General features: G+C 35.2%; 1 protein-coding gene across 1 annotated transcript; it reads right to left on the reverse strand.

Moving 5' to 3' along the window:
• Positions 1-498: 498 nt before the first annotated feature.
• LOC149256268 (uncharacterized) lies at positions 499-4,003 on the reverse strand. Its single transcript, XM_089455289.1, has 4 exons — positions 3,704-4,003; positions 1,094-1,164; positions 954-982; positions 499-846 (listed from the first exon to the last, which is right to left on the reverse strand). The coding sequence occupies exons 1-4, from the start codon at positions 4,001-4,003 to the stop codon at positions 632-634; spliced, it is 615 nt and encodes a 204-aa protein (XP_089311415.1). The 3' UTR covers positions 499-631.
• Positions 4,004-24,988: the final 20,985 nt, after the last annotated feature.

Genomic DNA, 24,988 nt, shown 5'->3' on the forward strand with positions numbered 1-24,988 from the left:
CTAAAAAACATAAAAATAAATAAAGAAATATGGTTGAGGCTAGAGAACATGCCTCTCAATTACCCCTCAGTAAATAGAATGTGACAATGGCCATCAACTGTTTGGCTTCTTTGTGGTCTGCTATTTATTCTTTACAAATAATAAATTAGTAAACACAGAGAACAAACCCTCTAATATTATGAGAAGACAATTATGATGCTATGTAGGAATTGTCGTTATTCATTCGTCAATTTAATCATAAAACAAATAGTTTGGTTTTAAAACTAAGCGGGAAAATCCTCTCAGGCGATAAGGCCAAATTCCATAAGAACGTCGACAAACTTATTGCAGATCCAAGAAAAGAACTATTGAGTACATACAGAAAATGATATAGAGAAGGCAATGTCAAAAACTCCTTTTAAAAACATGTCGAAACAATAGTGAACGTTGTATTAAAAAAAATCAAAGGAGCTGCCATATAAATATAAACTTTACAGTCAATATAGAAGTAAAATGGTCGAAAAACCCCTTGGATAATAAGTATACATGTCAATTGTCTAGATATTCAATTATACACTGAGAATAACAGAGGTTTTGCATAACTCAGTGTAAAGAAACCCCTTCGAGACGCAAGCCAATACTATCAATCGACTTAAAGCGTCATAGGTCCTGACATAAAACAACAATAAGATATCATGGAAATTTGCAAATCTGAACAACCCTCGAATAAGTTATTAAACTGTAAATTGCTGGGACTACTGAAAACAGGTCTAAAGTAGCACCTAGAGGAAACAAGCACTTTGTATAAGCATGAGAGGCCCTCGAGAAGATTAGAAAACTCGCCCAAGAACCAGTCAGGAAATTTACCTGTAGAAAAATATTCACCACACTAGTGGAATCAATTAGTTTGTTCTAGGCATGCAACTAAAAAACATTTGCTAGAGTTAATTTTGTAAACAAAAAGCCCCGCTTACTTATGTCGACCTCCCCTCGCCGTGTTGGTCTGCATGTAGCAAAAGGTGTCAGTGTACTGCAGTCACCCTCAACACAACCACCGAAGACTTTAACTGAAAAGAAGGTAGTGTGTCCACTCATGGAGAGGAAAAGACCATACCTGGAATTAACAACAGAACTTGAGGGAGTTTGACTGTAAGATTCCCCAGAAAGCCTGTGCGGTTGATGGACCTGCAGTCAATCAATAGCTCACACTTGGATTAATCACTATAGATGAATAATGTCGATGAGATTCATTTATTATATATTTGATATTTTTGTAATTATTAGTCTTGAATGGACAACGAACAGGATTTTTTAGTACTGACTTTGTTGTATCATTTAGGATCTGGCATCCACTACATAATATATATTGGTGTTTTGTTCCATTTTTCTGTGCCAATGTGCTTATTTGATGTTGCTCTTAGTTTATGACATCTCTCTCTCTCTCTCTATATATATATATATATATATATATATACGGAAAATAAAATTATCTTTATTTGTTTTTTTTTATTTGTGCTGCAGTTTGCCAAGATTTTCCAATGTTTGCACCAACTTTTCCAATGACTCAATGTATGGACCCTAGCAATTGTTTGCCAACACCAATTTTTTGAACAATGAGATTCTGAATATCAATAATATGCATGAAAGATCCTTTTTTTCAGGCTTCCTGCCATTCTCTTTTAGTTATTCAAAGTAACATATAAAGTATAATGGTCCAATCTTTTTGGGTAGGCTCCTATAGATCACTCCTTCAAAAGACTAAATCAGCCATTGTATTTTGTTAGAAAGGTTTAATTTAAACAGACTCAGCTACAGGCGTACAAAAAGGAACAGTTGATGAAATATGACGAAACTGACTGCAGAATAAAAGCATGTGGATGAATATTATTAGGATGTAGTTCAACACAGCTCTGTTGAGAATTGACTCCTCATAAGCATATTTGTGTTTGTGTATGGATCACTCACGGATCACTACCAGAGCTGAGTTTGAATTGACAACATGTGGCCAGATATTGCTAAGATTTAGTTCATTTTATTGATCTTGGATCATTCCCCAGGGCGACATTGTGATTGTGATTTAGTTTAGCACAACGCAGAAGTGGTGTACAGAAGACGGTGGATTTTACTGAACCATAGTTCAAGCTAACAAGACAGTATTATTCGGTCCAGTATATCTGAAAAGATTTAGTTTCATGTTACCAGATGTAACATTCAGAATCTAGATAGATCATTTGTTTGGCACTATTACATCATGTCATCAACTAACTTTGAGATTAACACCACAGGTATTTAGTTGAAGTTGACAAAAACTGATCATTTGCATATTTTTCCAAATTTATTAAACATAACTAGAGGTGGGGGTGCTAGATCTTTTGCCAAACCACTACCGAAAACATTGCAGAAAGATGTGAGTTGACAAACAGAGATATGATTGGACATGACCAAAAGTAGATTCATGGTACAAAGATTTTATTTGATATAACAAGATGCCAGCGGATGTTGCAGGAGACTTTGATTAAGTTGAATATAATAATGTGTCGGTGAATACTACAGGGATGTGGGAGGAGGCTTCTGATATTCAGTTCAAAGCAAGAGAAGCTCAGTATTTGCTCCTAAGACGTAGGTGGATCATTTGCTGAGTGATTACCAGGATTGCAGTCACATAACAATATACTGCTAATAGTACGGTGATGTAATTAAAGACAAAAATGGAACATCCTGTGTAATTTATTACTGAAAGCATTTAACATAACCAGATAATAGTGTGTGGGCAGAACATCTGTTAAACTGTTATGCAGATTTTGGGAAAGATAGCAAGACAGGTGCTCATTTTACAAAGATTTAATTCGATCTTACAAGATATGGATTAGTAGCATGATATATCTAGTTTTACTGGACATAGTATTAAATAAGATAGGTGTAGGCGTTACAAAGACTCGATTCAAATTAACAGGTTGTAAGAGGAATAACAAAATGTTGCCCGACTCTAAATAAAATTAGTTCTAATAGACAAGGTTTGGTAACTTGTCCCAGATTAAAATTTAAAATCCATAGCATGAATATGCGGGCTGGTTATCCTCAGATTGTGTTGTGTTATGAGAGACAGATATGCGATGTCGGGGGTACTACTGAGAATGAGTTTGCAAAACAAGATACCAATATATGTCGATGAATTTCAGTTTAAAAGATCGAGTGTGGGTGGATCCAACAGAAATTGGGTTCCTAAAAAACAGGATGTTGACGTATGCCACCAGTATCGGGTTCGGAAAAACACGATGCGGGTGAAGGCTACCGAGATCCAGTTAACTAAAACATGATGTGTGTGGCTGATGTTCGATGAGTTCAACCTAACTTGATATAAATAGATATCAGAGAATTTCAAATACCAGCACTGAGATTCTGCTCACAAAACAAGATATGGGATGAATTGCCCAATATATAGCTTAAATCCCTTTCAAAATGTGGGGATCGACCCTAAATCCTACGCTTCCTTTCTATAGCATAAGACCCAAAAAAAAAAAAACACCCACCAACCATGGTGGACCATTAAGCAGACCCACAACCCACAACTCCAAAATCAATAACATGTCATTGAGCAATCTAACAGTGATCCATACCATACCATATCTGAAATAAAACAAAGATGGTTTTTACCAGATTTGGAAGCGAGTAAGGTTAAAGGTATTGAATAGAAAGAGAAGAGCAGGGATCAAATTTGATCTACCTGCACTCTACGAGTTGCGAACTCCACGCCTATTGTAGATTTGGACTTGAGGCAGAATTCATTGCGCGTGAATCTGGAGAGCAAATTGGACTTCCCTACTCCTGAATCTCCAATCAGGACCACCTTGAATTGGAAGAACTGAAGGGTTGAACAAATTTCGGAATAGGAAAACTCTCTGCGGAGAATTGATAGCCCGAGCGAGGAGAAAAGCCCATGTTGAACTACTCTCCCAAGCGGCTGGTAGCTGTCTTTTGCGGAGAATTGATAGCCCGAGCGAGAGACATCTGGCACTGGCTGCATGCAAGGCGCTCATGCAGGGCACGGAGAAGAACATGCAGGAAAGGAAAATAGGCACCTTGAACATAAAACTTACGGTAAAATAATTTGTCCTCGCTGAATTAACATCGGGGCACGTGAAGCTTGCAATAAGACCTCCAATTCACAACTTTGATTATAAATTTCTTACACCGATATTTTCAGAAATAAACTTTGGTTAAACTTTGATAGTGCACAAATTTTTTTGGTCAAAGAACTGGTTAATGTATGGTCAACCATCAATCGATCGCTATTAGTCCCAGGCAGGGACTAATAATAATGAAATGATTAAAGTTTGTTTAACCAAGAAATATCCAACACAATAAAATGGTGTTCATGAAGACTTTTGTATAGAGTGGTGATTAATTCTTTAAAAAATAAATAAATAATAAATCGATAAATAAATTGAGAAAAGAAAAAGAAAAACTCTAAAAAAAGAAAGAGGTGGCCAAAAGTTAAATTAGACCATCCCTAATAAAAGGGCGTGGGAAAAGCTTAGATTAGAAACAAATTCAATAACATTGAAATGATTAAAGTTTGTTTAACCAAGAAATTTCCAACATAAGAAAATTAATATATTAAGAGCCATATAGAACAAATAAATAATTAAATACAATAGAACAATGAGATGATTTCAAAGACCTAAATGAAAATGTGTACATATAGGTCAATGAGTCATGTTGCTTCACAAGGTGATGTCTTTAGTTTGAATGTGACTCTTCATTTACATATTATAATTATTTATTTAACACACAACCTCCAATAGTGAAGTTGAATTTTGAGTAACCTAAGACTCTTCATTTACATATTATTATTATTTATTTAAATCACAAAACCTCCAATAGTGGAGTTGAATTTTGAGTAACCTAAACACGAGTAGAATTGGGGGAATTATTCTAAACAGTAAAAGGCGATTGTATGCCCATTTTGTAGAAAGTGTAGGAACAATACCAATAAATTTACATCTGCATCTACATTTACCTCGAGGATTCCAAAACCTGCAATAGTGAAGTTGATTTTTTAGTAACCTAAACATGGGTAGAATCGGAGGAATTATTCAGACCAATAAAAAGAAATTGTACTCCCATTTTGTAGATAGTGTAGTTGGTCATATAATCAGGATATCATATCATCAAAGTGGAGGATGACTCCTTCATTGCCAATAAGTAAGTGAGCATAAATCAAGGAGATTAATAACATTGCAAATGTTGATTAGGGAATGGCTACAACATTATTTTTGTTACATATGTTCCTATCCATTATTGATTACACATATTATAACTATGTGACATGACAATTAAAAGGTTGCAAACACATAAACCAATGCAAGAATGAAAAGAAATTTTGGTGATTTCTACTTTAATATGACCTAGAATAAAAATACAAAAAACTTAAGATCAATCATATGTGGTCTACAAAACCCATAATAGAGGACAAGAGTGGATCTAAATGCCCTTAAATTCATCGTTATTCATGACTAAGAAGAAATAAGTGGGGATTCCAAAAAAACCAAAATATATTATGCCAATGATGGAAATGTGGAGGGGGATGGGATTACTTACATCAACTCTTATGATGAATCAGGTCAAGGGATAAGAAAGAACAACGTTATTCACAATCAAATCTACTACAACTTTATAGCAATAGATGAACTACTTTCATGAAAGTTTCCAAATGTAAAGGATAAAATTTTGGCCTAGCTACATTATATTCAAGAATAATCCATGGTTTACATCAAGCATACTATAAAGATATATGGATGATCAAATAATTATGTAAACGTTAGTGCCCCAACACTTGTAGTGAAGCAACTTCCCCCATGATGACTAAGAAAGTGTTCAATGAAAATATAATCAAACTTCTCTTGATATATAATAAGAATTGGCTTCACAAAATGATGAGATTCATATCTAGTATAAATGATCATTATTCATGTTTTGAAGAGGGATTATGAGAAGTCTTTGGTATCCATGTTTAATTGGCTTAAGGGTTGCATTTTATGGCCTAGTGTATGGGTGATGTGTGATTCTATGTATGCTCAATGTGGAGTTGACAAACGTCTCTTAAAAAAGTACTCACATAAAAGTAAATGTGAGTTATAATAAAAACATAAATGATTATACAGATATGGTTATACTTTCACTCTTGGAGTTATAAATAAAATATTTCGATATTTTTGTTAAATAATATAATTTTTATCAACTTTGAAAAATAAAGTATAATATTTCAAAACCATATTAACATTAGAATTATGAAGTACTAAAAAATTAAATCTCTTGATATATAATTTTTTTTTCAAGTTTTGCATTTAAAAAAAATTACACATCAAAAAATTTGATCACCGTTAATAAATCTTTACTTAAACAATTATTTTTATGTGTAAAATAATTTTAATTAATTTTTTTTTTTAACAAATTTTAAATATCATTTTATTTTTAAAACTAAATTCTTACTAATATAAATATCTTACACTATCATTATAAACTACATGCTAAGCAAAAAAAAATCAAATAATAAATTTATAACTTTATTTAAACATTTTTGGAAATACCAATACTTCACGCATCAAAAATAATCTTCTCTTATTTAAATTTTTTAATCCACATACCAAAACCGTCTAAGTGTATCGTTGTCTATCATCCTTTGCACGATATGAGTGGTGCTCCATTGAAGCGATTTTATAAAGAGTTACGCGATTTTTTTCAACAAAGTTGAATTTTTTCTTCGGATTTTGTTAAAATTTATGAAAACAACTTTTAAGTTATTTAATATTTATAAAGTAAAGTTTTAATATTTGAAAATCTATTTATATATTAATATGTTGATTAAATTTATTTTTATATTAAAAAATATAAAATAAATGGATTATTGTAAATTATGATGTTAATTTATTAACGATGAAAATCATTTGGGGTACTTAAAATTTTCGAAAGGAATTAAGATTTGGAGGTTTACAAGTAACAATATTCTTCCAGCCCATTAAAAATATTTATTCGCAGAATAAGAATTAAAAGAAAAGCAAAATATGACTATGGGTGATTGAAAAAGCATCGCAATTTTTTTTTTTTTTGGTCGGTTTAACTACGTGTTAAGATATCTGAAGGTGCATAGTGGTGCCAGGTGCAACTTAGGGTAGTCTTTCTCAAACTGGATGTTGCCTAATATGTATTTAAGGAAAATTATTTAAATTAATTTGCAATAATTATCAATCTTACTATTATAGTACTAATTTGTTAATTATTTTTAAGGTAATTTTATTTAAATTAATTTGCAATAATTATCAATCTTACTATTATAGTACTAATTTGTTAATTATTTTTAAGGTAATTTTATTGTTTTATAATTATTTATTATACCTATAACACTTCTTTAGTTTTTCTTTTGACTGCATATTAATTTGTTTTTGATAAGAAAATTATGTTGTTTATCTATAGTTTGATATGAGCAATTCAATTTCTGTTATTTTTTATTATTGTTTCAATTTATTTATTTATAAGGTGATTGGTTGAGATTTTATTATGGGTTGTTTAGTAACTTCCATCTTTCTGGTTATAGATTTTTAGTATTTAGTTTTATTTTCTTTTTATCTAGCATTCTTTTTTCTTTTTTTTTTCCTTTTTTCTATTATTTCTATTTTCATGACTTATAGTTTTTTCTCCATATTTTCAATTTAAGGTGACTTATTATTATTATATTAAAAACTTATTTTTATAAATTTAATTATGAAAATTTATATATAACAATAAAAAATAAAACACACATGCATAAACATATATATTAAAATGTATGCATGGTAATACAAACAATATTAGTTAATCACATTTCTTGATTTTTAATGATCGCATTCAAAAATAAAATATTTTGTTAGTTTTTTGTCCGTAAACTGTTTTTGATTTAATTAAGCTATTTAAGCTAAGCTACAAATACTAGTTAGTATGTAGTTCTTGTTTATTTCGACAATTGGATATATTAATATACAATATATTGTAAAAGTTGATAAAAATAAATAAATAAATAAAATTTATGTTATGATTAGACATGCTTAAATCTAGACTCATTGGATAGAGTATTGCTTAAATCTAAGCTCATTGGATAGGGTCTTAAAAGCCATTTTGTACTTTATTGTCTCTTATTAGTCCTTGCCTATGGCAAAGCAAGTACTATAGCGGTCGCTAGGCATTGAATTCATATTAGTTTTTGTTGTCTAGCCTCTTCACCAAAATTTAACCAAGTTTTGGCATCGCAATTTTGCTCAACAAAACATTAACCAAACTCTTCACTTACACCTCTTATTGGAAACTTCACTTGTCTCCACACACATTACAATGGGACATCATTATTTTATCCAAAGTTTTTTTTTAATCTAAAAAGGAAAAGTTCTGAATTCATGAAATATCCAAAGTTTTTGGCTGCTTAAAGTTTTTGTGTGGTTTCTCCTATTCAGAGAGTGAATGCAGCGTATATCCAAAGTTTTTTTCTACTCTTATTCTGGGGTGTTGTTCCTGCATTTTTTAGCATATCCAAAGTATCCCTACATTGTCAGCATATCCAAAGTATCCGACATGATGGCACTACTATTTTTTGATGCAACATGTTGTCACATGTTCTCGTTGCATGTTCTTGTTGCCCTACATGCAGTCACTTCCATTTTCCCTCATGCCACAAGTTCTCTGATTTATGTCTAGTGAATAACCATACCATAGAAATTTATGTCTAGTGAATAACCATACCGTAGAAATTTGATTTATGTCGAGTGAATAACCATACCATAGAAATTCGATTTATGTTGAGTGAATAACCATAGCACAGAAAATAGTCACTCTATAAGTGTCGGAGGAGAAGTTTGAAAGGAACTTGAAACTACAGTTTGAAAGGAACTTGAAACTTCATCAAGTAAATGAAGGTAGAAACAACATTGCAGATGGAGAAGGCTGCAAAGGTTTCAATGGAGGTTACCCATGCCCACAACACAAAGAATTGTCTTGCTTTGTAGGCACTTGAAGAGAACTTCAAAAGAAGTTATTTCTTGTAAAATAAGCCAATAACAATCTACAAGTTATTTCTAGTACAATAAGGCAAGAACGACTATAAGCCAACGACACTGCAAAAAATTGTAACAACATTGTAAAAAGATAAGGTTGATTAAGGTAACCACTTGCAAAATAGTGTGGCTTTAATTTTTTTTTTTTAGAAATATGGATAATTATAGGGAATTGGGGATGGTAACCAGTCGATTTTTTTTTTTCAACTAACAAAATTTGCACTTAATAGTCTTATATATACAATATGTAAATGCAATTGTGCAATTAACAATATTTCTAGATAATATTCTCATATGTACAATCTATAGATGCAATTTATTATGCCAATGCAAAAAGTTGAACTAGACTCAGCAGATTTTGATGAAGATTAATTCCCCTAAATGAAATTCTTTTACTACGGTCTTATATGTTAAGAAATAACATGTGAGGAGATAGATTAATATTTTTTGAGTAGAAGGACTAGTGAAACTACTAGTGCAGGATGCTCATGCTCATTTTATTGAAGAAGTCAAAATTATCATATTAAAGCCTTTAAGTACCAATTATGGGTCATTTCACTACAAGGGATTTGTTGGTGAAGTAACTGGTAGAATATTCTGAGAGGATCTCTTTGCAAGAGCAATAAAACTTGAATTCTAACTTCAAAACTTGAAACAAACAAAGTGAAGTAACTAGTAGAATATTGTGAGTGGGTCTCTTTGCAAGAGAAAGAAAACTTGAATTCTGGCTTCAAAGCATGGGGATTTGAAACTTGAAATAAATCCCCAGATTGATAGAAGGAATTAGAAGAAAAATGTATCAAGTACTTCTTTAAGGGGGATCATACTTCTTTTCAAGGAAATTATAAACCTTCTTCTCTCCAATTATGATTGACGTCTTAGAAATTCTTTCAATTTAACAATGCTAATTATATTCTCAAGGATTTCCAAAGAAGCTCGGAGGCAGGTCCTTTAAAGACTCAAACCCTAGACATGTAGTAGGTCTACCCAATCAACCATAAAATCTAATCTTTAATCCAAAACTGAAAAAAAAATGTAAAATGTATTAAAGAAGACCAATCAAATTATTGCTAAGGGAGGTTCTGAGTTTGAACCTTAGTACAGAAAAACACAAAGTATAGCTAAAGAGATATGATCTTGTGATATTATTAAGTGTGCACTACCTAACTCCTACTAATAACCAACGGATAAAGTTCAAAACAACCAAAGTGACAATGATTGGAATTTTAGAATAGAAATGGACCACAAATTCCTAAAATCCATAACCATTTCCCTATTTGGAGGGGATACATGGATTCCTACTATTTTACTCGAAAATTTTAGAATGAAGATAGCAAGAACAGATGCAAATGTCCTATCACAAAGTTCTTCTTCTATCATAATTCAGATTTGTTCTGATGATGGATCCCAGTTGGGATTTGAAATTTTGGCAAATATGGTTGCTACTGTGGATACTCTGAGATTAAGCTCAAAACAAATGAACCATAGATGCCTAAAATCCAAAATCATTTCCCTGTATGGAGGGGATACATGGAGTGAAACTATTTTACTCAAAAACTTCAGAATGAAGATAGCAAGAAGAGTTGCAAATATCCTATCACAAAGCTCTTCTTCTATCATCATTCAGATTAGTCCTGATGATGGATCCCTATTGGGATTTGAAATGTTGACAAATATGGTTTCTACTGTGGATACTCCGAGACTAAGCTCAAAATAAATGAACGATAGATACTTAAAATCTAGAATCATTTCCCTGTACGGAAGGGATACATGGAGTGAAACTATTTTACTCGAAAATTTCAGAATGAAGATAGCAAGAAGAGCTGCAGCTCTCCTATCACAAATCTCTTCTTCTATCATCACTCAGATTGGTCATGATGATGGATCCCTGTTGGAATTTGAAATGTTGACAATTATGGTTTCTACTGTGGATGCTCAGAGACTAAGCTCAAAAAAAATGAACCATAGATGCCTAAAATATAGAATCATTTCCTGTACAGAGGGGATACATGGAGTGAAACTATTTTACTCGAAAATTTCAAAATGAAGATTTCAAGAAGAGCCGCAGATCTCCTATCACAAAGCTGTTCTTCTATCATCATTCAGATTGGTCCTGATGATGTATCCCTATTGGGATTTGAAACGTTCAAAAATATAGTTTCTACTGTGGATATTCCGAGACTAAGCTCAAGACAAACGAACCACAGATGCCTAAAATCCATAATCATTTCCCTGTATGGAGGGGATACATGGAGTGAAACTATTTTATTCGAAAATTTTAGAATGAAGATAGCAAGAAGAGTTGCAGACCTCCTATCACCAAGATCTTCTTCTATCATTATTCAGATTGATCCTGATGATGGATCATTGTTGGGATTTGAAACATTGAAAAATATGGTTTCTACTATGGATACTCTGATACTAAGCTCACAAGAAATGAACCACGTATGCCTAAAATCTGGAATCATTTCCCTGTATGAAGGGGATACATGGAGTGAAACTATTTTTCTCGAAAATTTCAGAATGAAGATAGCAAGAAGAGCTGCAAATCGCCTATCACAAAGCTCTTCTTCTATCATCATTCAGATTGGTCCTGATGATGGATCCCTGTTGGAATTTGAAACGTTGACAAATATGGTTTCTATTATGAATACTTTGAGACTAAGATCAAAATAAATGAACCACAGATGCCTAAAATCAAGAATAAAAATGGAATTGTTCCTCACTAAACTCCACTCCTTCAACACATGATTCCCCTGTGCTCTAATAACACATCATTGGAAACAAGGGCCTGAAATGATGTTACATCGTTCTCGTTTATCCACAAAAAAATATGTTAACAAAAACCACATAAATAGACTAAAAATAACTACAGAAAAGAAAGTAACCTAAAATTCTCTTTATTGCATTATTAAAAAACCACCAAAAAAAATAAATAGAATATAACCGTAGATACAGAGGGACTAAAAAGCAAGCTTCATCTACAAGTTTCGGCTCATTATGCAACAATATTCCTATTTATTCACACAAGAAACTGAAAATAACAACACAAAATCAAAGTAGCCACAAAAAATAGAGTAACCTAAAAGGCTAAAAGGTGAGGATGGATATGTAAAATTCATTAAAGGCTAAAAAGAAAGGATGGATATGTAAAAATACACAAAGAATTGAAATACTTAAATCCCCATATCCACCCCAAAGCTTCGTCAACAAATGAATCTAATTGTGTTCCCCAAACTAACAATAAAATCATTGTTTCTACATTCCTCAAACTTAGGAGTTTGATATCTCTCTGAGACATCTCGACACATAATGAATAGGAACATCATTATTTCTACATTACTCAAACTTAGGAGTTTGATATATCTGCGAGAGAGCTCGACATAGAATGAATAGTTCTTCGAGTATGAGATACAAACTTCAGTTAGATGGATTTCATGTTAGTTTCATGCTTAAGCTCATGTTCACAATTAACGCTTGCTGAGAAAAACTAGCATAGAAATATTTGTGAAGTAGGCATGTTCCCTCCATGTAACTCTCACATGCCTACAAATTTTATTTGTCCATTTCCATTTCATTGCTTTACAATTACTTTGTTATTTTCTTATAGGTAACTTCATATTTAAAGTTTTACGCCATGATGCGTATTATACTATTATCATATGTAATGGTAGAAATTAATGTAACTTTCTTTTTTTTTAAACCAAAATTTATATCAATATGCATTTATACAAACCCAAATAATTAATTGAATGATATGACCGACCTCATGGTGCCGGATACATAATATTATCATGTACTAGTGTTACTCCAAACCTTTAACTCCTAAACACATGCTACCATACGTCAGGCCAGGAGTAACTCCAGACTTGGCAGAAAAACTGATTCGTTTATTTCATTAGGTAGCTATTGTTATATACATGAATGTGACTAACCAGTTGTTGGGTCCCTATAATACTAGTGATTACCCCATTACTATTGTAGTTATACCCCTTATTTATATTGTTGTGCCCCCATTGCCCCCATATTGTTATTAATGTGCCCATAGAATCCCTCTATTGTTATTTTTGTGGCTTTATATTATTATTGTTAGGTCGGCTGGATTATATTGTGACTCCTTAGACTCCTATATATAGAAAGGAGGTTTTGTCATTTGAATCATCCAAGAATTGTTCATTTATGTAATGTAAAGGAGGTTTCCCCCTCGAAGAGGCTGAATTCTAAGGCGTTGATCTATCTTTTCTATCTTTTCTTGAGCTGGTTTCATAACATTTGGTATCGGAGCTTTGGATTCTAGGGTTTCGCTGCTCCAAATAGGTCATCGTGGCATTTCCGCTATAAATTTTTTTATGTGACATTTCAAAAGTCGCAAAAAAAACCCATTTGAGAAGAAATTGTGTTGAACCATGGGTCCGAATTTCAGAGCTTTTCGCCCACTATTTTCGGAGATATGATCTGAGGAAGTTGGTCTTTTTGCAGACTCCTAAATTACACTCAAAATAGGTGACCTGGGGAAATCGTCATAACTTTCTTCCTGAGCATCAGATTGAAATTTCGTAAGAAGTTACAGAAAGAGGACGGATTGTAGTTTTCTTATATATATTTTTCAGAGTCAAAGGTTGAAACAGTGACATGTGGAACTTCATACAAGTTCGCTCTACTGAACTAGTCTATAATCAGGTCACTGTGGGAGATTGTGCATAACTCCTTCTTAGAGAATCCAATTTGGATCAGACTAGTGGCATTGGAAAGAGGACATAGAAGGCTACTACAGGTCACAATTTCAAAACTGGATGATTCGAAATTACAGAGATACATCAGATTCAATATCAGGCTTATACAAAGTAAAAAAAGGTGTGTAGTTTTTTTTTTAATTTTTGCATAAGATTGGTTTGAAGGAATTCAAAGGGCGTAGTAAAGAATTATTATTGGTAACTAATGCCTCGAGGAAAGAAAATGCAAATACCTAGTAAGGAACCTGAAAGCTCTAGCATGACTCATGAAGAAGAGGAAGAAATGCTACATGATATATCAAAATTACAAGAACAAGTGCAACAAATGTCACGCTCACAAAAGCTAACAGATGCTAAGATAAATGGCGTGGAATCTAAGATAAAGGGCATGGAATCTAAGATGGATGATCTGAAGACAAATTTGAGGATATATTTGAAGACAGACATGGCAGATTTGAAGACAGATTTGAAAAATTTTCTACAAGAAATACTTACTAATGGTGAAAAGGTTGTAAAGGAAACTCATGATGTGAAAAAAGGAAATGTTAATCATGATTCCATAGACTCTAATGTTGGATCGAAGACCCACCATATTCCAAAAATCGATATGAGGAAGTTTGATGGCAAGGATCCCGCCACATGGATATTACAGATGGAGCAGTTCTTCGATCTCAATAATGTGCAAAACACACAAAAGGTACGTATGGCAAATTTATATTTGGAACCAAATCAGTTTGTATGGTATCAATGGCTTTGCTCTCGTAAAAAATTTATCACTTGGGAAATTGTTACGGAAGAATTGATAGCACATTATGAGGATACAAAAAGAAACACTTTTTTTAGCCAATTGATAAGTCTCAAACAAAAGGGTTCAATAATGGAGCACATTGAGGAGTTCCAAAAATTGAACATAAGGGTAAAAGATATTCCAGAGCAGCATAGGATTGATGTGTTCATAGGGTCTTTAAAGGATAATATCCAACATGATGTTCGACTTTGGGAACCTGATTCATTAGAGAAGGCATTCAGGTTAGCAAGAAAAATGGAAAGCAAAATTATGGCAACCAGCAAGCATACCACTCACAACTATAAAGACGGGCGTGCAGTTGCTCCTAGTCTTCCACAACCTATAAGGTTGACACCACAACAATTGGAAGAAAAAAGAGCAAAAGGGCTTTGTTATAGTTGTGATAGCAAATACACTAAAGGTCATAAGTGTGCTGAGAAGAAATTATTCTACATAAATTGTGAAGAGGAAGAAGAAAAGGAGCAAGAAAGGTCAAAAGAACAGGATATGCTCCAGGAACAAAGCCTAGATGAAGAACAAATAAATCCGACCATATCTTGTAATGCATTGGCGGGAATTACCACTCCTCAAACCATCAAGATAGAAGGACAAATCAAGAAGAAAAAGGTGATATTGTTGATTGATTCAGGAAGCACCCACAATTTCATTCATTGTAGGGTAGCAAAAGAATTGAATTGCTTCCTATATCCAGCACCAGAGTGTCAAGTGATGATTGCAAATGGAGGAACAATAAATTGCTCTAGAAAGTGCCATAATATCAAGCTATCCATGGGAGAATATGTATTGACTAGCCCAATGCTTTCCATTCCAATGGGAGGTGCTGATGTTGTACTAGGAGTCCAATGGCTACAATCCTTGGGTACAATAGCTTTTAATTTTCAAGAACTTTTCATCAAATTTTCTATGGAAGGAAAGGAAGTTGAATTAAGGGGTATTGCAGGGAAACCAGGAAAGATAATCAGCACTAATGGTATGACAAAGATTCTAAAAAAGGAGCAAAAGGGGTGTAATTGCACAATTATGTTCGCTAGATGTTTCCACATTAGAATCATCTATTTCTCCAGATCTCCAAAAAGTCCTGGACAATCATTCCAAGGTATTTGAGACTCCCAAAGGTCTCCCACCTTGTTGTGGTCACCAACAACCCCCCTCTTTGTTTGGTATTAGCAATAACATCAAGCAAAGGGGGACCCTTAACAAAAAATCCCAAAAATATTTTTATCAAATTTTTTGTATTTAACTTCCTAAAAGCTATATCGCATCGCAAAGAGAGAGTGAAGCGTTTTCCTATGCGCATAAATAAGCTGCAAAGAAGCGATGCGACATTCATCGCATCGCATATTTTGAAAGCGCCCTTAAATAAAACCTAAGGAATCGCCGATGGCCGATATGCGACGTCGCATATTGCAACGTCGCATAAGCAGCACACAGTGATCAAATGAAAAATGCGATCTTGCGATTTGCGATCTGCGATCTTACAAAATGCGATCTTGCGATTTGCGATTTGCGATCTGCGATGAATGAGACTATTAATTCTTGCGATGACACCTCTCGACATCGCAATCCTCGATGCTACGATGCGAATCACAGAAACCACTCATCGCAAAGTTTCCTCGACATGATCTGTAAACCCAAAATTGAGCGCGCACCTTAAGGGAAATTAATGATTGCACGCCTGAGTATCCAAGGATGATCGTGTTGCGTTTTTTGAAGAGTCAAGTCATTATGAGTGTCATGATTATGCATTCATTATAACTTAAAGCTTTCATGTCAATCTTTTCGTCATTTCTCTTTTCCTTTGCGTAAACTGTAAGGCAACAACTAATATAAATCTATATGCAGGAAACATCTAAGGAAAAGGGAAAAGAGCCAATACTTGAAGAACAGAGAGGAGATGCCTTCGCAAATGGATGCCACATGCAGCAGGGCCACGGATTCCAGAGTATCACTCAACAGACACTGAGGAAAATAGACTATCCAAGACTCAGAGTCAAAGGCGCACAAAAGCAGCATGTTTGCAAAAGATCCTAAAGCTCAGACTGGGTAAAGCAAAAAGAAAAACGCTAAAGAGGGAGGACGCTCCAGAAAATCCTGGAACAAAGAATGGAATATTGTTCAGGCAACGAAATCCCTAACTCATTGAGTCATTCGCACGGCCGGAAACCAAAATAGCAACAACGCAATCAGTTTGAAAGAAATCTGGGTTATACTAAGTATACACACAGCAAATACACCCAGCCAGACGAAGATTTTCGAAAATATCTTCTAGTTTGTCAGAAAGAGGTGCCAGCTTTTCTTATTTCTACTTTTATCGCTCGAGCAAAAGAAAAAGACAACCAGCCGACTCTTTCCAGGCGAACGCTGCATTGCTTACAACACTAAGGAGCAAATACAGAAACGGTTAGAAATTAGATTCAATTTTTAGAAATAATTTTGTTTTAGTAAAAGGGCGGTCATTTGAAGCCGTTTCCTAAATTTGTGTAATTAAGATTAGTTAGTTAGTAGTATTTAACCCTTCTCATGGCATTTGGAGAAGGGTCCGGAAATTTGTCAAAAAACGTGTCCTCAGAATATGCACTTTTGCACCCTCGGAGGGGGTTTTTGATGAATGGATGGATCGAGATTTATTTATGTTTGCATTTTAATGGCTGCCACTGATGTTGCACTTCTGTACTCTTAGTAGATGTTAGAAGTAAGTAGAGATAAATCGTTATTGCTCGAAGTTTGTGAGTGAAATCAATCATAAATGGTACTTTTATCTCTTGACTAATTTCTACTTATATTCTTAGAGTGATATACAGCTGAGTTGTTTATATGTTAATGTATGAATGTGTGGGTTACCATTTGGCACTTTTGTACAGTGGAGTCATTTATTTGTGCTTGACATATGAATAACTTATCATGCGATATGCTGTTCACAACTGTTTTGCCTAACTTCTTATGCAGAATGGTTTATCTTAATTGATGTATATTCTTATGATAGCTGAATGATCTTTATTACCAGTTATTGTATGAAATCTTCTTAGATCGCATGATGAAAGAATTCTACCCCGGGTTAGTATAGATTAGATGTGCTGTTTTTGTTAGATTACAGTAGCATAGAGTCAATTTAGAGTTTAGAATTAAATTAGCTTAAAATTACCTCTAGATTAGCATCATCAAAATCTACACACACACACATCCTTTAGATTGGGAAGCTAGTCCCATTATCCCCAGTCGGACCCGCTACACCAAACGGGCAAGGAGCCACCAACCAGGTTCCGGACCGGGTGGGTATGCCCCTTGTTGTTGACCCGATTTTAGGGTCCTCAACATATTTGGCGCTAGAAGGAGGGCACGAACTATGAATGGCAACTAAGTCAAAATCTAAATACCATTCTGAGAGTAAATCACCCTCATCAACTCCCCCGACTTCTCCAGTACGGTTAAACCCAGAGTTAGAAGTCGCTCGAGTATCCACCGCTGCTACCTACCCTAATGTATCAGGCCAACTCATCATTGAACCCCTTGAAATTCAAACTTTGATTCGTAAACTCCAGGGATTCTCTATTTTTTCTCAGAGGTCTGATAAATCTCATAGCAGCGTGACTTCGTAGTACAATCCTACTCATCCCCTGACCAGATTGAAGAGTGAAAAATTTGGTATTCAACCAAGTGGACTCCCTCTCCCTACTAGGAAAAGAGCAAGGAAAACACCACCAGAGTCTAACCGTGAGACTCTTTCATCTACTTCGTCCATTTCAACCCCCTCACCACGAAGTCAACCACCCACATCCTCATCCCAAATCACTCATCCATCTTCCACAACCCTTCCTCTTCAATCATCAAAGATTATAATATCTTCATCTTCTCAGCATCAGGGACCATCTTCTGCACTTTCATTAACTAGCCTCTCAACGATGGCCCAGTCTCCATGGAACAATCCTGGGGCGGTTTTAATGCCTCCACCCCTGAGCCCAATACCGGCCCATCCTGAGAAATGGCTACCTAAATTCAATCCAGAAATAGGCATGCTAGCTGAAGAGCATATCAATAATTTCATGCTTTCTGTTAATCTCAACGAAGTTACCAACGAGGATGCTGTCGTCCGACTTTTTCCTCATACAATGCAAGGAACAGCCGGGTCATGGTACTTTTCGTTACCTTCTGGGTCCATCACAAGTTGGGACATTTTTCAAAGTCAATTCCTCACCAAGTTTGGCGATGACAGATCAACAACGACATTGATCAATGACCTATCTAATCTTAAAGATGAGGCTAGAGAACCCATTAAAGATTTCAATTTACGGTTCAATAAGATCCTCAACAAAATTCCCGCTGCTTCTCAACCCAGCGAGGAAGTAAGATGTGAATGGTACATCACGGCCTTACCATCAAGCTTGGCTATCTTCGTAGATAGGGAAAACAAGGCGACCTTAGTTGAAAACTTGACAGAGGCGTTAGCCGTAGAAAAGTGCGTAGTTGCCCTAGAAAAGAGATCTGCAATAGAAGAATGCAAATCTAAGAAAATCTCTTTCAAAGAAGACACCAAGAAGAAGCAAACGAAAGATCCTTTCGATATGGAAGGATTACAAAAAGTGTTAAAAGCCATGTCCAATGAGATGATTGACATAAGAAAACAAGTAGCAGAAACTTATTCAAAAAATCCCTACAGATCTTTTTAAAAGAAATCCTCCCATGGAGGTGAAACCACCCAATGCTGTCTCAAACGTCGAATCTGAAGAAGAAGAAGAAGAAGAGAATACCACTGAAGGGCAGACCGATGATGAAGAAGTTGTGGAACTACAAGGAATGTGGGATTTCATCCTCCCACAAGAAGAAGGTCAAGAAGCATTTCCGGTTAGCACACGAAGCAAAAATCAACTTGATCCTCCCCAAACTACCCCTAAACAGAAGGGTGCAAGCCCTGCAACAAAAGATAAGGTCGCAACAAAGAAAACAACCGCTAGAGCGACCCAATTTAGCCCAGTCCAATCAGATCAAGCACCTCCATCAAGAACACTGATAGTGTCGGATGAAATGGAGTATAACATTATCGATGACATGAAAAAGACTAGGGCTAATATCACTCTTTACGAATTGAGCAAATTAAAACATCAACAGAAAATAATGATGAAAGAATTACATGCCGTGCCTACTACATCTTTACCTACAGCTGTAGCTTCCCACAACATGGGAAGACCTCCAACCAACATGATCAATAAGATTGATCCAAATGACATTGCCTTGATTGGAGGAAGATCAAGATCCCATACTCCTCCTTTTCTTCTCACTTATGAAATTTTCAATAAAAATGTGCACAATTGCTTGGTTGATTCTGGTGCTTCAACGAATATTTTACCCAGATCAATATGTGCCAAATTGAATGTTCAGCCACAAAAATCCACAGTGTGCATAGTTCAACTTGATCGATCTCAAGTCGAAGTGATTGGTGAACTTAACCAGGTGACCATAAGATTGTCGTCTAACCCGAAAGTATGCCAGGTTATCGACATTCTAGTAGCTGATATCCCTGAATTCTATGGTTTAATTCTTAGCAGGGATTGGTCCGAAAAACTCCACGGATATTTCTCAACCGACTGGTCGCACATGTGGTTACCCTACAATGGTAAAGCCAATAAAATAAAGGTTGAACGAGAGTTGCACCAAAAGTACATAGTGATTGAATTGGAAGGAGAGAATGAAGCAATATCATACAACAGCAGTATCATAGGCAATTACTCGGTAGATTCTTTCCTCGGCAATTTTAATGCTCACACCTCACCTTACTTAGAAAATTCAGTTTTGTCCCATGTTGAAATTTTTTCCCAAACTGATGATCCAAAGTGTTTTAATTTTTTAGATAACTCTGTAAATACATCTTTATTTTGGAAATTATATTTTGATGGCTCTAAATCTAACGAGGGAGCAGGAGCAGGATGCGTTCTGATTAGCCCAGACGGAAACAAGATCATGCTTACATGCAGACTTGAGTTCGATTGCACAAACAATACAGCAGAGTACGAAGCCTTGGTGCAAGGCCTATACAAAGCAATCGGGTTGAATGTTAAGTATCTTCAAGTCTTTGGAGATTCTGAAATTGTCGTCAAACAGGTACGTAACACCATACATTGCCTGTCAAGTCATTTAAAGCACTATCAATCTTTAGTACAAGATCTGACTTCACATTTCATAGCGTTCAACATTTCGTCAATCCCAAGACTCCAAAATGCGAGCGCAGACCTGTTAGCTAACGTAGCCTCTAGACTTATTCCCTCCGAAGATTTTAGTCTCGATAGGTTCTCAATAGAATTAATCTTTAGACCATCCATCCCTGACAACATCACCAACTGGAGAGTATTCAACGACGATTCTGACATTGTAAATTTCCTCACTTCTAAAAGATCCTACTCAAATCAAATAATTGACGAAGACCATCATGATCACCAAATTCAACAAAATAGCACTGATAATGCTATACCTAAATCGGTGGTTAAGTTAGAAGATTTATATGATTTGAAAAGTCAGTTTAAAAGGTCTGCCAATTCTAAACTCTACAGTTCAACTCTGAATTATGAATTAGTGAACCTAGGAACCGATCAGAAGCCGCAAAACGTTAATCTGGGCCACGGCCTAGCCACTGAAGAAAAATCAGCATATATCCGTCTTCTGAGACAATACAAAAACATTTTTGCATGGAATTACGATGAGCTGAAGACATACAACACTTCTATCATTCAACACACTATCCCTATGATTGACAATGAAAAACCTGTCCAGCAGAAGCTCAGAAAAATCCACCCCAACTTAGAAAATCAGATAAAGACTGAGCTAAATAAGTTGTTGAGAGCCAGAATAATTTTCCCCGTCAGACATTCCAAATGGGTATCCAATATGGTGCCCGTTAGAAATAAAAACGGAGATATCAGGATCTGTATTGATTTTCGGAACCTCAACAAAGCCTGTCAGAAAGACAATTTTACCCTCCCACCTATGGAGCAAATACTACAGGCAGTAGCGGGCTCAGAATTAATGTCTTTCCTGGATGGATTTTCAGGATACAATCAAGTGCTGGTACATCCCGATGATCTGTTGAAAACCACATTCTGAACCAAATGGGGCACATATGCATATCGGAAGATGCCATTTGGTCTGATCAATGTCGGCGCTACCTTTCAGATAGCCATGGACATCGCGTTTAAAGGTTTAGTCAATAAATCGGTAGTGATTTACCTGGATGATATAACAGTGTACTCCAAGAAGCGAAGCGACCATCTCAAAGATTTGAAACAAATCTTTCAAAGATGTTTAAGGTATGGGATTTCACTTAACCCAAAGAAATATTTTTTCGCATTAAGTGAAGGGAAATTGCTAGGATTCATAGTGTTGAAATCTGGTATTCACATTGAACCTGACAGAATCAAAAAAATTTCCGAAATATCCATGCCCCATAACAAAAAGGCCATGCAATCTTTCCTTGGACAAATCAATTTTGTAAAAAGGTTTGTCCCAGATTTTTCACGTATTATTTCTCCTTTACAAAATATGATAAAAAAGAATTCAAATTTTAAATGGGGTCAAGATGAGCACGAAGCATTCAACTTGATCAAAAAAGCTATCATCAACGCTCCATCTTTAGCTACCCCAAATTTTTCAGAATCTTTTATCTTATACACTTTTGCCTCAGAGAAATCTTATGCCGCGATTTTAACTCAAGCAAATCAAGAGAAGGCGGAAGCTCCAATCGCATTCTTTAGCTCAAACTTACAAGGTGCTGAGCTCAATTATTCAGACGTGGAGAAACAGGCATATGCTGTTTTCAAAGCGATCAAATATTTCAGACCTTTCTTACTTAAAGCCCATACCAAAGCCGTAGTACCGTTTCTAGCGGTAAGAAACCTGTTGGTACAGAAGGATGTGGGCGAAAAGAGAGAAAATTGGATTACCGCTTTACAAGAATACGATCTTGAGATCAAGCCAGCAAACATCTTAAGAGGTCAAGGCTTCTGCAAGATGTTAGCTGGAGCATCGCAAATTCCTGAGAGCTCATCTGAAGAGGTACATACATATGAGGTAAGCCTAAGTGACGCAGAATCATTATATGCGGACACCATTATTATCTTAAGAACGGGTATGCTCCATCACACCTGGATCACACCAAGAAAAGAGCTCTGAGATTGAAAGCTAAACAATACCAGCTCATAAATGATGTTCTGTTTAAAAGGAATTACGATTCTGTACTTCTTAGGTGTCTTGAGAAAACTGAAGCCGAAAAGGTTTTGCAGGAACTCCACGATGGACCAGCAAGTGGACAATATGTTGGAGAAGATACTGCACATAAGATATTACGTGTAGGATATTATTGGCCCACGCTGTTCAAAGACTCATACAATTACGTAAGGAAATGCCAAATCTGCCAAACTGCTGCAGGGAAACAAAAGAAATCGTCCATGCCACTGCAGCCGGTTAACATCGAGCAACCATTCAGCCAATGGGGCTTGGACATAATAGGTGAGATCGTTCCTCACTCTTCTAAGCAGCATAGGTATATCCTCACGGCAACAGATTATTTTACTAAATGGGTAGAAGCAGTTCCTCTCAAGACATTTAATTCTGAAAGCATTATTGAATTCATAGATCAATTTATCATCACTAGGTTTGGATTGCCAACGGCCTTAATGTTTGATAATGCATCATACTTTTCTGGTAATACAATGACTGAGTTTGCACTTAAAAGTGGGTTCAAACTGAAGTATTCTACCAACTACTATCCGCAAGGTAATGGGTTGGCTGAATCAACAAACAAAAACCTAATCAGGATTATTAAAAGAACAGTCGACCAAAACCAAAATAATTGGCACAAAGCGCTGGTAAATGCTTTATGGGCAGATAGAATTACGAAGAAAGCTTCAATCGGCACTTCTCCCTTTAATTTAGTTTATGGGAAAGAAGTGGTTCTTCCAACTCACTTAGTCATTCCCTCTTTGTCTTTAGTACAACACATCGATGAAGTATCTACTTCCTCCTTACAATTGAGACAAATGGAGATAATCAAACTAGAAGAACGACGAGAACAAGCTAAGAAAACCCATGCTCACCACCAAGTGCTAATAAAATCCTCTTTTGACTCAAGCATAATGACCAGAAAAAGCTTTCAGATGGAAGATTTAGTTTTGAAATGGGATAAGGCTCATGAAGAAAAGGGCAAGCATACGAAATTTCAGAAGCTGTGGCTTGGTCCTTTTCAGATTGTAGAAGTCATAGGCCCATCGACGTTTGTGTTGCAGGATTTGGCAGGTAGAAGAGATTCTTTGCCTATGAATGGACAGATTCTTAAAATGTATTTTCCATAGAAGATCATTCTTCTATTTTTGTAGGATAGTTTTAGTTAGTTTTTTTTTTTTTTCTTCTCTTTCTTATAAATAAAACCGGTTGTAAATGATCATCAAAAAGGATTCATGAAAGAGCACACAAACTCTCTATCAGATTTTGATTTCACTTGTACAAATAGAAAAACTTTTCGAAAAATCTGATTTGTATTATTGACAGATAGAGTTAACTTTACCCTGAATATGATATTAGTTTCAACCTCTCAAAAAACTTTGATGAAAGCAACCTTTGGTAAAAAATTGTTTTATGTCAGCACAATGAAAGGTATCATCAATAATAAAATAAATATTCTCTGTAAAGCTGTTATTTTCAAACTCTATTATTGTCGTCCAGAGCTTTCTTAAGGAAAAACAATGACTTCCTCCCTGCTAAAGGAAACCGCAGCATTCAGAGAAACAATCCGAGAGAACACTATATCTCAAAGAATAAGAGGTCTCATCACGAGCCGGCTTATCATGATCACAGATATTATAACTTGCTGACTTTGCCAACACTGTCTATCAAAACAGGGCAACGACTCAAGATTGTTGCAATCAAAAGACAAGGGGTCTCATCACGAGCCATCTTGTTCAGCAAAAGTGTAAATCAAGTGAATGACTGTGTCATAATTTTGGCCACCAAACCAAGACATTGTTCTTTAGAGAATAAAAAAGGAAAAAGTGTCAAAAAGGATTTTTCTCTGAAATGTTGTAAATAACCTCAAGAAGGAAAAAGGATCATTGCTGGATAACATGGTAACCCTGTCGAGGCTATGGACGCTTGCGGGCAGCAGAGGCTCTACCTACGACAAATGAGCATATTTCAAAGCCAGTACGCAGAGAAGACCTTATTTTATCTTTAAAAAGGACCGAGTAATGTCTGGTATGAATGCAAGAACTAAGCCTAAGGAAGCAGACAATTGGAATAAAAGAAAGGTTGAGACAAAGTATCATTGACAGGATAAGGGGTAATCTACTCTATCTGTCAATAACAAAATTTAGACATATGAAAATTTTTCTGTTTCGGAAGTGGAAATGTCA

Source organism: Pinus tabuliformis, chromosome 7 (assembly GCF_031772625.1).
Source record: "Pinus tabuliformis cultivar Carrire ecotype Pingquan chromosome 7, CPIR1, whole genome shotgun sequence".
NCBI lineage: Eukaryota > Viridiplantae > Streptophyta > Pinopsida > Pinales > Pinaceae > Pinus > Pinus tabuliformis.